Here is a 14696-nt window from a genome sequence, read left to right as displayed (position 1 = left end):
GGGCTTGTATTTATAGAATTTTCCAAGGCCTAATTTTGAATATAATATTCCAGATGAAATAAGTCGTTTCTGCCAGGTGTTGACACGTGTCCTATTTGATGACTTTTCCAACTCATTTCAATTTTCGTTGAGTCACACGCTACGTGTAAAATTTATGTAATACATGAGCGTTGACACTTTGATTTATCGGTCAACATTTATTTACCGAAATTTCGATGTTTACAAATGCCTCCACTTCAAGGCACGTCGTATACATGTGCTTGTCACGTGTAGGAGATGCGTTTTGAAGTCCCTTATTGTAGATGTCGATCCAAGGGCCATCGAGGCTTGATCTTGAATTGGGCTGGAGATTTCTTCAAGGACCGTTGAGGCTTGATCTTGAATTGGTCTTGAGATTTCTTCAAGGGCCGTCGAGGCTTGATCTTGAAGGTTGAAATTGGACCACAAGGAGTTTCAAGTGGTAGATGATCTTTGGCTTTGGTAGTGGATGAATCGGCACGTATTTTGTTGCGCTTGTTGTCTTTCCACAGCTTTGATCTTGAACTGGGTTGGAGGATTTTCTGGATTCCTCCAATTGTTGATTTTCCACAGCTTATTCTTGAACTAGGTTTTGATTCAAGAGTGGTAGACACTTGATCTTGAATCGGACTTGTGATTTCCTCAAGGGCTGTCGAAGCTTGATCTTGAATTTGGCTGGAAGCTTCTTCAAGGGCCGTTGAGGCTTGATTCTTGAAGGTTGACTCGAACACATGGCAAGCAGGCACGAGGTGAAGGTGACGACTTGTTGCTTTGTTCAATCTTTCTAATTCACACCTGAGCAGTTTGGTCAACGGTATGATCTTCAAGATTGATGGGCCCTTCTTCCAGTTGGTGACTTGATCTTTAAGGTTTTGATTCAAGGGTGGTGAATCGGCACGTGCAGCTCACAACGCCTAGTAAGCCGACCCAAGAATTTGAGGGTCAAAACGAATTCACCGTCCAGAATGATTGCAACCCTGATGATATGAGATACTTTTGATTTTGAAGAAGTAGCGGATGACTCAGCACGTGCTTTGTTGCACTTGTCTCCACATGCTTCAAGGTATCATTTTCATTTCCTTTATCTGTTCCTCAGGCAGATGTGGCATCTTCTCAAGTTCCTCATCTCAGACTCCTTCTGCTGAGTTGACTGTGCATGCTGCATTCTTCTCTGCTTGTTTCTTCTGCACGTTGTCTCCACGTGCTGCAAGGTATCATTTTCACTTGCCTTATCTGTTCTTCAGGCAGATGTGGCAGCTTCTTTGGAAGTACAGCAGCAGTGGGAGACGAGTACTCGAGAGCAGTGCTAGGTAGGCAATTAGGGAAGGGTTCCCAGCAGTCGGTTCCTTACTCGAGTTTGAGTGGAAGTTCCGGCATATTGTTTTCTTTATCCTTGTCTTTGTAGGTAGGAACAAGGACAAAGGAAATGACAGGGAGAACGTATGATATGAGATACTCTTGCTTTCTACCCTGGTGATATGAGATACTTTTGCTTTGGAGTCATTGGCTTGCAGAGGTACCCCAAGGAATAAGGAACACTGAGTGACCCGAGAGGCTTCATTGGGAAGGCATTCTCGGAGATGAAGAAAGGTTCTGTATGTCTTCCTTGCTATGAAGGGTGAAGGTGGAAATTTATATGGATTAATAACCGGTACTGTTCTTTCACTCTTGTCGGCAACCGTTGAATGATTGAACAGTAAACTTCACGTGTTTTCTCCTTCACCGAAAATCTTCGACAAATTGCCCATGATTTGCGCAAAGTTGAGTGTGCATATGACAGGTGTTGACGCGGCTGAAAAAGACTGGCACCTCTTCGATATCTGGGATCGGCGCTTCGACAAATTACCCGTGATTTCTGCAAAGCTGAGTTTGCGTGTGATGGGTGCTGACAAGTCTGGAAAGGAAGATCGCCCGTGGTTTCTGAGCAAACCCAGCTTTTGAGAAAGCTAGCACCTCTTCGATTTTTGAATTGGCCTCTTCGAATTCTGAGCTTGCCTCTTCGATCTCTGAAATCCCGTCGAGTGCTGATTTTTTTATAGAGGCACGTAGTTCGTTTCAAAGCACACTTGAATTTTCGCTTGTAAAAAAAAACTCCATTCTTGCACTTCTAAGATCTTGATTTGTCCGATCTCTTCTTTCTTTCAACATTTTTTGAAAATGTCTGGCCCCTACGACCGTCGTCTTGACTTTAACCTTGGTGAAGAGGCAGTCCCGCGTTCTCCAGACAACATATGGCGCCCATCCTTCATATCCCCTACTGGTCCTCTTACCGTCGGGGATTCAATGATGAAGAATGATATGACCGCTGCGGTGGTGGCCCGAAACCTTGTCACTCCCAGAGATAACAGACTACTTTCCAAACGGTCTGATGAGTTGGCTGTTAAGGATTCTCTGGCTCTCAATGTGCAGTGTGCAGGTTCTGTGTCTAATATGGCCCAACGCCTATTTGCTCGAACCCTTCAAGTTGAATCATTGGCGGCTGAAGTGACGAGTCTCAAACAGGAGATTAGAGGGCTCAAGCAGGAGAATAAACAATTGCATAAGCTCGCTCATAGCTATGCGACAAACATGAAGAGGAAGATTGACCAGATGCAAGAATCTGATGGTCATATTTTACTTGATCATCAGAGGTTTGTGGGTTTGTTCCAGCAGCATTTGCCTTCGTCTTCTGGGGCTGTACCGCGTAATGAAGCTCCAAATAATCAACCTTCGGTGCCTCCTCCTCCTGGGGTTCCGCCGAGTACTGAGGCGGCATCTGATCAACCTTGAAGATCCATTTCTGTAAATTTGATTTGACTTTTTTTTTATTTTTTTATTTTTTTTATTTTTTTTTATGTATAATGCAAATTTATGTAAAATTTCCAGAAAAAATAAATAAAATGAACTTTATTTCTTTTAATGCATTATATATATATATATATATATATATATTCATATGTTTCTCATTGCCAGATGCTCCACCATTTTTTATGGTGCCAGATGCACCACCACTTCTTTTTTTTTATTTTTTATTTTCTTCCGGTGCTAGCTGCCATCACTTTCTTTTGCATGCACCATTCCACATCTTTTCATTTTTTTTATTATCTTTTTTTTTTCTTCTGTCATGGTGCTGAGGCACCACCTTTGCTTTTCCCTTTTCTTTCTTTTCCTTTCGTGGTGCTTACACCCATCATCACTAATGAAATGATGGCCCTCATACTCATACCGCACCATGATATATGTATATATATTTTTCTTTATATACGGTGCTATGCAAGGCTGGGTTTGTGGGTGAAAACCCAGGCCGAGCCCGAGAGTTGACGAATGAGGAGGGGCTACACGTGTTGCTGAAGCTGATGGGCAGAAGGAGAGGGCCTCGGAGCACCGGTTCTTCAGCCATGGAGGGCACGGACGGAAGTGCGTTAAAGACCAAAGAAAAAGGTGAAAAGACAGAGGAATAAGCCCTTCTTCTTGTTCTACCATGAAAGATTAACCTCTCCGGAATCCGAAGCTCCTCTACTACCACAGCTGAGCACAGCCAATAGACTCCGCCACGTCATTTCCCTGGGCTCCCCCAAAGACACCCTTGCTCCACGCCAATCGTTGGATAAGTGACAGTCGCAACTCTACCTCTCTACCCAGCGAGAGCCCCACCACGAGGTCACACGCCACGTAGAATCTCTACCCAACTAGCCGCTGCCATGCCGCCGTCTGCGTCTTTCTTCTCTCAATAACTAATGCACAGCCAGTCATCTCTTTGTTTCCTCTGTGAGCCTCGTCAACGCCTACCGAGCCATTGCTGATCATGCACGTTATTCCTCTGACCGATTCAACGCATTCAGCAACTCGACCGAGTCGCATAAGCTCAGACAACTCAGCCTCTTATCGAACTTGTTGACTCGGACTATAGTTTCAGTCATCGCACAAATCTAGTCTGGAAGAGGCGAAGCTCAAGGTGTGAAAAGTCTGGAGCTTAACGCGGTGGATGTGTGGGGTTTCCTCACCGGAGTGCTTCTCTCCATTTCAGGTCGGGTCCGCGGATCGAACTGCGAGTTGAGGCTGCTGAACACGCAATGGCTTGTAGGACGACGGGTTGTTGTATTTTCCATACTGCATTGCTCCTGCTGCAGACGTGATACGCTGCAAGGATAATGTTCACCACCAGAGACGTTGCTCGCTGCACGGAATGATCTCCGTTGCGATGGTGGATGCTTGTAAGGCATTTGCAACATGTTGTTGCTGTTCTTGTTCTTGCTTTTTTTTTTTTTAGGGTGAAGAGTCTCTAGGTCCAGTTGGAGTGGAAAGAAAAAGGGATCGAGGTTGTGGTTCTGATGTACGAGAGGAGCCTGGGGAGCGCTCCCGGTGGGCCCCGTACCTGGAGCTGTTGAGCAAAGAAGAGGCGGCGGCGTTGTTGTTGGTTTGGAGTGCCCAAGAGGTGGACCGTCTGCTGCAAGGGACGGAGCTGGAGTTGTAGGCAGCGAGCTTCATCGATGCTGGTGAGGACGCGAAGGCAGAGAACCTTGATGTCGGAGACTTTGCCGTCGCCGTTGCTGCTTGTCGTTTCTGCTTGGAACTGATGGGCAGAAGGGGAGAGCTGCAGAGATGGTGATGAAGAGTCCTGACTTTGAGTTTGAGGGCCGTGAGGACATTGTTTGACGGAGATCTTGTCATCATCGTTGGAGTAGAAGCTTTTGAAGACCTTCTTGGTCGTGTCGGTGACGAAGCTGCACTCGTCGATGCGAGCAGGCGACGGAACGGTGATGGCTGCAACGCAGTGATCTCTTGAAGTCCCTACAGCTTGTCTTGAAGCTTGACAGTCGGGTTGCTGATGCTTATCTCTATCACAGCCCGGCACCCTGAAGCTTCTGAGTTTGGGTTTGACTCACTGTTCTTCATTATGTCAGAATGAACCTACCTGTCGTCGACCAACTATGCAGAGTGATTTTTATTTATTTTTTTATATTTATTTTTTTAGTTTATATATATATATATATATATATATATATATATATATATATATATATATATATATATATATATATATATAATATAACAATAACATATGTAATTTATTTATTTTTTTTAATGACATTGACTTTCTTTAAAAAAAAAAAAATTATTTATATATATATATATTTATTTATATTTTGATGTGATTGAACTCGAAATTGAATGCTCGAGCTGCCTACGTACCCTTCCTAAGAAAGAGATCAAGTCGTAACGTAGTTCAAATGCATATTTATTTTTTTATTTTTTTATTTTTTGTAAATACATAATAACATATGTATTCATTTTTTTTCTCGAAGAAACTGTAATTTAATTTTGTACAAAGAAAATTGCAAATTTTCTTAACAAAATAAATTTGTAATAAAATTGACCTTCTTTAATAAAACATTTATTCTTTTATTTTGATGTGACTGAACTCGAAAAATTGAACATTCGAGCTGCCTACGTACCCTTCCAAAGAAGAAATCAAGTCGTAACGTAGTTCAAATACATTTTTTTTTTTTTTTTTTTTTTTTTTTGTGCCGTACGCAGTTTATGCTCTTGCAAGCCAGGAGCTTTGTGCCATGCAGTTTAGACTCGTGCGGGTGAGGAGAATGTTGTATTGCCTTTTATGCTCGTGCAGACCAGGAGCGTTGGTGTTGCCTTTTATGCTCGTGCGAACAAGGAGCGTTGTGCCATGCAGTTTAGGCTCGTGCAGGCGAGGAGCTTCGTGTCCTACAGTTTAGGCTCGTGCGGACAATGAGCTTTGGTTCGTGTAGTTTAGGCTCGTGCGAACAAGGAGCATTTGTGAATTTTGTCAAGCAATCTGGGAGAGGCGTTCCTCACAATTTTCATAGCAGGGAGTTTTGACCGCGTGATTGAAGAAGTCTTCGGGCAAGAAGTCGTGCATCGTGATGGCAACGGACGATCTTTGTGTTGCAATTTCATCATCTTCAACACGTTCACATTGCTTTGAAGGTTGACAAGAGCTGCTTTGCCCCCTTTCCGATTGGCGGACTTGTGGAGGAGACGTATGCTTCTTGTGTAATTTCTTAGGAGTGACTTGAGTCCATCCTTCAACTTTGCTTGTCTTGGAGGATGCCCCCAACGGTTGAGGTGAAAACTTTGTGTCGAAAGAGCCATAAGTGATGGTGGTATAGTTTGACTTCACCACATCGTCAAGATCTAGCTCGATGATTCCTTTCTGAGCCAACTTCATGATGAGATCTTTCAGCACGAAGCATTTTTCTGCCGGATAACTGATGAAGCGGTGGAATTTACAGTATCTTGGACTGTCGGTACGATTCATCTCTTCCGGCCGTCTGCACTCAGGCAAACCGATCACCTTCTTGTCCAACAGGTCGTCCAGCATGGCAACCACATCAGAGTCGGGGAATGGATAAGTCTTCTCCTCAAGCTCTTTCAAAGTGCGTCTACGCATCTCTTGATCACGAAAAGCTTCGGTTTGAATCGCCTTACCTCGTGTAGGGATTTTGACGGGAGCTGTTTTGACCGTCATTGCTTCCTTGGTGGATTTCCACGCAGTCTTCTCCAACTTTGGCCCAAGAACTTTGTCGTTCTTGTAGTCGGCGATCGGTTCTTTCTTCCCATGATGGGCGATACTCAACTCCATGTCATGGGCGCGGGTGGCCAATTCTTCGAAGGTCCGTGGTTTAATGCCTTGAAGGATGTATTGCAAACCCCATTGCATGCCTTGGATGCACATCTCGATTGAAGAGGTTTCTGAGAGCCTGTCTTTACAGTCGAGGCTTAGAGTGCGCCATCTGTTAATGTAGTCAATGACTGGCTCGTCCTTCCACTGTTTTGTGCTCGTTAGCTCTAGCATGCTCACAGTGCGGCGGGTGCTATAAAAGCGGTTGAGGAATTCCCACTCTAATTGCTCCCAGCTGTTGATGGACTCAGGCTCTAGGTCCGTGTACCACTCAAAGGCGTTTCCTTTCAGCGAGCGCATAATATGCTTGGCAAGGTAGTCCCCTTCGGTCCCTGCGTTGTTACAAGTTTCAACAAAGTGGGCAACGTGCTGTTTCGGGTTTCCTTTTCCATCAAACTGCATGAACTTTGGTGGTTGATAACCCATTGGCATCTTTAGGGCATCAATCTTCTTGGAGTAGGGCTTCGAGTAGAACAAGGAGGTATGTGAGCTCCCTTCGTACTGTGCCTTGATGGTGTTGGTGATCATCTTCTGCAGCTGCTGGATAGAAAAAGATCCCATGAGTGCCGCCGCTTGGTCTGGCTCCGGCTTCGCATCGATTCTCTCCACCGTAGGCTCATCTTCTGGGTCGGGTTTCTCGCCGTCCTGTGCCTCCAATCGGTTGACTAGTGCTGCAATTTGCAAGTCTTTTTCTTCCACAGTTCGGGTTAGCCTTGCAATTGCTTCATTCATTTGAGCCAGCTGCTCATCGACTGAAGTTGCTCCAATGGTCATGACTTGCATGGCTGAACTGCCGCTCGAATCCGCATCGGAGAGCATGGATTCAGAGTATTTCCTTGGACTTTCGCCCCTTGGTGCCCTTGGTGAGGCTAAGGTGATCAAAGGCTTGTGCCTTGGGTGCTCTTGTTCCCTTGGCAGAGTTGATGCAGAGGTGAAAGAGGCGGCAGAAGTAGCTCTTGCCTTGCTTCGAGTCGTGATGCCTAAAGTGACACCACTTGCGACGAGGACGCTCTTGTTCTTTGCGCCAGTTGCGGGAACAGTTTGAGCCTTCCTTGATGCCATTAATTTTGGAAGTGTGCTCGAATTTCTTGAACGGAGAAAGAGATGAGAGGTAGAGAAAGTCCCACTGGGCGTGCCAATTTGTGAACACGGAAAATTCCTAAAACGAAAGAGACAAGAACAACGTGCACAAACAAATATTTGTATTTGATGATTTTGGGTTACAATCTCTCTCTATTTTGATCCTCTGATTCGATCTCCGTAAGGTGTTGATTTATGGATATTTGGTTGATCCAAGGGCCGTGGAGGCTTGATTTTGGATGAACTGTTCAAAGTTTCTTCAAGGGGCCGTGGGCTTGATCTTTGAAGGTGGATTTGAGCGGATCTTCAAGGAGCTGTTGGGGGCTTGATCTTGAGGATGAGTGTTTCTTCAAGGGCCGTTGAGGCTTGATCTTGAATAATGGTGATGAGCGGATCTTCAAGGGCTTTTGGGCTTGATCTTGAAGAACGGTGGCTGTGTTGATTCGTTGATGTTGTTGATCCAAAGGGCCGTTGAGGCTTGATCTTGGATGAACGGATGATGAACGATGGTGCTTTCTTCAAGGACCGTCGGGGCTTGATCTTGAATTGGTGGAAGTTCTTCAAGGGCCTTTGGGGCTTGATCTTGAATTGGTGGATGGTTGATCCAAAGGCCGTCGGGGCTTGATCTTGGAAGAACGATGAACGAAGAACGAAGAACACTTTCTTCAAGGGCCGTCGGGGCTTGATCTTGAATTGGTGGATGATTGTTGATCCAAATGGCCGTTGGGGCTTGATCTTGGAAGAACAATGAACGAAGAACGAAGAACACTTTCTTCAAGGGCCGTCGGGGCTTGATCTTGAATTGGTGGATGATTGTTGATCCAAAAAGCCTTTGGGGCTTGATCTTGGAAGAACGATGAACGAAGAACGAAGAACGCTTTCTTGATTCTTCGGGAACCTGGATGCTTGAGAGTTTCGGAGTTTCAGAGCTTCAGAGCTTCAAGAATTTTGCCTAATGATTTTGGTTTCCTCCTAAATGAATGAAATGGGCTTGTATTTATAGAATTTTCCAAGGCCTAATTTTGAATATAATATTCCAGATGAAATAAGTCGTTTCTGCCAGGTGTTGACACGTGTCCTATTTGATGACTTTTCCAACTCATTTCAATTTTCGTTGAGTCACACGCTACGTGTAAAATTTATGTAATACATGAGCGTTGACACTTTGATTTATCGGTCAACATTTATTTACCGAAATTTCGATGTCTACAATATGTAAAATCAATAAGAGGTCGCACTTGGTGCGATGGCAAGTGCCTTCGCCCATGAGCGGTAGGTCTTGGGTTCGAGACTTAGGAGCAGCCTCTCCATAAATGGGGGTAAGGCTAGCCGACATTCACCTCTCCCAGACCCTGCGTAAAGCGGGAGCCTTGTGCACTGGGTACGACCTTTTATATATGTAAAATCAATACGTAAAAACATTCTAATTAAGTGATTTTTCATTCAATAATTTAAAGTTTAAATGTAAATTCAAATTGCTATTCGAAATTCAATTCTGATAGTATACATAAAAAGCTCCTATACAAGCCTGGACCATTTGTCATTGGAAGTCAGTGCCACCTCTATTCCTTGCACACCTTATGCAATCATCTAATATCATCTTGGTGCAGTACTTGTATTCAAAACCCTTCTCTTCAAGCTTTGTAGAGCCCCAGACAATTTCTCTTTTTGGTCCATCCAAATACCTGAAACCGAATTCCAGAATCCCATTAATCTTGAAGTTTAATCTTAAAAAAAATTTGAAAAAACACCTTTGGAAAAAAGATGGCTACATACTCTGGCTTCACTTGAAATATTGGGTAGTTTTGTTGGTAGTAAGTAGCAATTTCTGCTGATGAAACATATGAACTTGCGCACAAAAATCTACCACTTATTGAAGGTTTTTCCATGCAGAAGATATGGGCATCACACACATCATCGATGTGTACTATAGGAATTTTCCCAACCAATTCCTCCAGAAATCTAAGTAATTGGTACTCGGTTGCACTGTTTGTAAGCTGAGAAATAAAAACAGCCACACTCGAGGATGTGAAAGGCAGAAGTGCATCACCCCCAACAAGGCCACAGGCCAGAGTCACAACCTCCAGTCCACCATTTTTTTGGTTCCCATAGCTCAAGATTTCTCTCTCTGCAAGTGTTTTTGAATCCACATAGGCCTGCAATTATAATTGAAAAGATAGCGTAAGGCAGACCATAAAAGTCCGAACAGAAACATTTGGCATAACATTGAATTTAGAGGAGAAATATATGATTAGCTAGGAAATTTGCAAGGGCTCGTAACTTAAGTGGTTAAGAGCATTTACACCGGTACTTGAGGTTCTGTATTCAATTCTTCTCTCCCCAACATCGATTCCGTGAGAATGATAAACTAAAAGTAAGAAAAATCCAAGAGAAAAGGCTATGAAATTTATGTACCTTACGATGACCATTAGAACCAGCAAATGAAAGACTGAGAGGAGTCCAACAGGTTTCATCCACCAAGTTTCCAAATCCACTCCCATCCTCTTTCAGTGGAGATGCAGCCACCACGGATGCTGTGTAGATTAGCCTCTTAACTGTTCCTGATTTAAGACAACATTCTGCAATGCTCTTTGCCCCAGCTATGGCAGCCTCAGTTATGTTCTTGTACTGCTTTGCAATTTGATCACGTTAGATATAAATATCAATTTTTATGTTCTTGTACTGCTTTGCAGTAATTTGATCACATTATATATAAATGTCAAAATTTTAAAATAGGAAAAATAGGAAATCTGGTTTAGATCAACAAATAGTTTCATATTTAAACATAAGTCCATGGTCATTTCATTTTCTAGCATACATCGATAAAAACAAAGGAAAATTAACGAAAAATGCTTGAAAATTTTGAATTTTAACTATAAGGACAAAATAAAGGGTAAAGTGAATAGTATCATGATTGACTTTTTAGTGTAAAAATGTGGTTTTTCGTTAAAGTAAACAGTATCGGGAGCTTTTCGTTAAAGTTCTCTAAAAACAATTCTTCTCTTCAAGTAAGGTTATCAGAAACATTTTTTCTATCTAGCTAAAGGTCAATACCACTTGCTAGAATTTCCCTTAATTGACCTCGCATTAAAACGACAAAAGGTGGATTGACCCAATCTTAATATTGAAAATAGTTTTGTTATCTCGAGCAAATTACCTCTTTTGAAAATAGGTTTTGGATCAAATATGTGTTAAACTATAGGACTGTATATCAAGATCATGAAGGGGGAAACCTGGGAATTTTCAGTGTGTTGTAAGGGAGTTGCTACATGGAAAACAAACTCACAGCCTTCAATTGCATGCTCAAACTCAATTGGGTTGTAAATGTCAGCTTCAAACAGCACTAGTCTATCATCAGCATCAGGAAGGCTCTTCAGAAGGCTCACTTTGGACACATCATCTGTCAATATTTCATAAAAGCAAAATTCATTTTAGGAGACAGAAAAATAGAAAGCAGGAGAGACGAGAAACATATTATGTTCTATGAGGACTGTAAATTAACGATTCTAATTCATAATCTGACAATTAGAAATGTCACGCACGTACCCCAGTTGCGGAGTGTTGCATGGACAGTGTATCCTTTTTCTAAAAGCTGCTTGACAAGCCAAGAACCAATGTAGCCTGCACCGCCTATAACACATACCTTGTAGCTAGTACTCATGCTCATGGACAATCGGTGAGTTCTATTAAGAAATATCCTTGTAATATATTGTAGAATCCTTGTAATATATCATCATTACTGTAGAATATTTACTTTCTTATATTAGTTTTTTTCTATGACGTAGAAGAAGACATGATTGGATTGTTGTATTTGTATATATTTTGGTTTCTTTGCTGTTGATGAAAACGGAAAACAATTCAACCACTGCCTGCTATTATTCTATCCTTCTATCAGTTTCACTCCTGCAGTTTTTCAAGACTACAATTGTTGTTTTTTCATTCTGAATCAAACACCCCATTATATAACAAATTGAAGGTCCCAGTATCTCACATAATTACGGTGTACACATTTTATTTAATTCTCTTTTATTAATCTCCTTGACGTACGCTGTAAGCACATTTCGTGTTATCAGATCGACGACAAATAGCAGTTTTCCTTTTAGATAATTGAAGGCTATAATACATTTTGGAGTGATCAAAAGGGCCACCCCGGCACAGAAGTCGGGATTTTGCAAGAAAAAATCAAAGATGCAGGATCAATGCAACGTCACAAGCCTGGATTCCGTTTGACCAAAAAATTTTAAAATGTGTGATGTTGAATAGCAAACGAAATTCATGCTTGTGGTTTAAATTCTCTTTTAATGAAAATCAAACTTAAGATCTTTTACTTATAAGTTGACATGCCTCAATCCTAATATCCCCAGGGTAGGCATGTGCTGGCCGACATCCGAGAGTGACGAAGCCATTTAAACATGCATACAACTACAAGATATGTAGTTAGAACTATTATACCAAAGTAGAAATGTGTTCAAAGCATACCACTAAACCAGAATAATATGAAGGAATTACTAGGAAAAGATACGAATAAAGGAATGAGACCTGTACTGAGAAAACTCGATGATACCTATGTCGTAAAGTCCTGATGCCGGGATTATGTGCCTCGATACTAACTCTTGAGGGGGCGCAAAGACAGAAAAGATGAGTAGACCAAAGTTTATAATTATAATATTAATAATAGAAAAACCGTTTTCTTTATGAACATAGTAACCCCCTGTTTTGAAAACATATATATAATACTACATATAGGTTTTATAAAAATCCTAGCATGCCATGCAAAGCCTTCGTAAAACATGTACATGTAAAACCGTGCTCAATCATGCTAAAAACATCGCCCAAAGGTAAATCCGTAAGTCTCATTAGTGAAGTACTTCACTAGGGTATCATAGTCGCTTGAAGGCAGTACCTATCCATCACCCGAAGGTGAAGCTGTATAACCTGTCCATCACCTGAAGGTGAAGCTAAATAACCTATCCATCACTCGAAAGTAAAGCTGAATAAAGTAGCACATATCCACACCGACACTAGTCGTGGCTAGTGAAGTTGTTTGACACTGCTTTCGGCAGTGAAGCTGAGGGTATGTAATATATCATATCTCACTTCTCCATCATCTGTGTCCTATGGCCATAGACATCTATACCCGTGGCATGCAGATGTGTCGTATGATAACCCACTAGGTAAGTACTAAAAACATACCTAAAAATCTCAAGCCAAATCACCAAATCTCAATGGTTCAAAATCTCATTTCATAAATCGTATATAAAAACATATTCTTAAATCCAATGAGTTTCATATATGCAATTCCAATAATTCATAACCGTTATTAAATGTAAATTCAATAAGTTATAAATATTCCGTAAAGCAATTTAAATAAATCATGAATTCTATCTAAACCATAATTATAGAAATCGGAAAAACATAATATAAAACATATTAAATGCACGAAATATGAAATGCATGCTAGGTTAATATTTATTAAAAATAGGTAAGTTAAGAAGGGGTCAACTCAAAGATTTTATTGCCCGAAAACTGCTCGAATTAGTGAGGATGACGTCTCTTCCCGCCAACGCCCCTAAACACAATTAGAGACCCTTTAGTAAAACTATACCTAAACGATAGAATTTAGGAAAATAGATGCCGGATTCGGATTCGGCACGTCGAAAAACCTAAGGAGGAACCTCGGGGTTTTCCTTTACCGACCGCCTCGACTCGTCAGAAAATCCAACAGCTCCAAAAATTCCCAAATTTTACAGGAATGAAGATCTCAATGAGGGGAACAACTTTTATACCTGTGACTAAAGCCAATTTGGTCTGGAAAAACCCCAATTTTCCTCAAACCCGCCGGAAACCTTAAAAATGGGTGGCTTCGATTCAACTTCTCTGGAGATCTGCCACCTCCAAGGTTGTTTGGGTTTTATTCCATGTCTCAAGAGGATTTTAATGGTGGTGGTGGTGGTGGTGGTTGGAACTTTCTAATTTGGCGGATCTCACCAGGACACCTTAGGAACCCACGAGTTATGTTCTCCTCAAACTAGGTCAATCTAGGTGGGTTTTGGGTGGAAATGAACGATGAGAGGTTGGGTAGGTGTTTGGTATGGGTGGTAGGCCATGAATCGTTGAAAAAAATGGACAAAAACCCGTCAAAAATTGTTGCAGGCACGGGTCGGGTCACAAGCAATGGGAACTCAGCCCGTTCCCTTTTTTCTCTCTTCCTTCATTTCCCTTTTTCTTTCCCCTCCTATTGGTTCATTCCTCACCTCTCTCCTTCTCATTGGTCTGGTTCCTCCCTTTTCTCTCCTTTCTTTTCCATCTCCACCGTCCATTTCTCTCATTTCCTTCAATCTTGGCCACACACATGGCTTCCCAAATTTTGCACCAACAATTTGGAGCCTTCTAGAAAATGATCAATTGACCATTTTGTCATCGACTTCATTAATAACTCCTTCGTTAGAACTCCAAATTGTGTTCCGTTTGTGCCCATGCATTCGTAGCGACGAGTACTATGATGATACGCCAAGAAAACAGATCTTACGTGACACGACAAGGCGGTCAACAAAAGTCAACGTATTTGCCTCGAATGGTATTTTCGTAAATTCACGTTTTAAAATTAGAAAAATCGTAATTTTTGGGGATGGGTCGTTACACAAGTAAAAAGGAATATCACTAGATCATGGTACTAAGTGGCGATTAGATTATTACTAAGTATTGATTAACGTGCTTATTTTCTATTGATTGGGAGAAACTTGCTTAGGGCTTTGCTTGCCACTGGATTTGCTGAGTGACACTACAATTCAATCAAATCTCGCCACATGGCAAATCTTAAATATAATTTTATCAATTTTTTATTTAAAACTCTCACAATGTTGCAGTCGTATTAGATTAGGAATGTGATTGTGTAAATTCTAGTGGATCTAGGAATATCTCTTATATTCCTATTAGGAGTTGATTACCTATGAAGAGTTGT

General features: G+C 41.7%; 1 protein-coding gene across 1 annotated transcript; it reads right to left on the bottom strand.

The window, feature by feature from the left end:
• Positions 1-9156: 9156 nt before the first annotated feature.
• On the bottom strand, positions 9157-11706 carry LOC103413510 (NADPH HC-toxin reductase 1-like). Its single transcript, XM_008345205.4, has 5 exons — positions 11282-11706; positions 10969-11135; positions 10151-10363; positions 9512-9891; positions 9157-9420 (listed from the first exon to the last, which is right to left on the bottom strand). The coding sequence occupies exons 1-5, from the start codon at positions 11400-11402 to the stop codon at positions 9276-9278; spliced, it is 1026 nt and encodes a 341-aa protein (XP_008343427.2). The 5' UTR covers positions 11403-11706; the 3' UTR covers positions 9157-9275.
• Positions 11707-14696: the final 2990 nt, after the last annotated feature.

The sequence above is a fragment of the Malus domestica genome, chromosome 01, assembly GCF_042453785.1.
Source record: "Malus domestica chromosome 01, GDT2T_hap1".
Lineage (NCBI taxonomy): Eukaryota > Viridiplantae > Streptophyta > Magnoliopsida > Rosales > Rosaceae > Malus > Malus domestica.
Note: the sequence above shows the minus strand (reverse complement) of the source record. Positions and strands in the feature narration are given on the sequence as shown.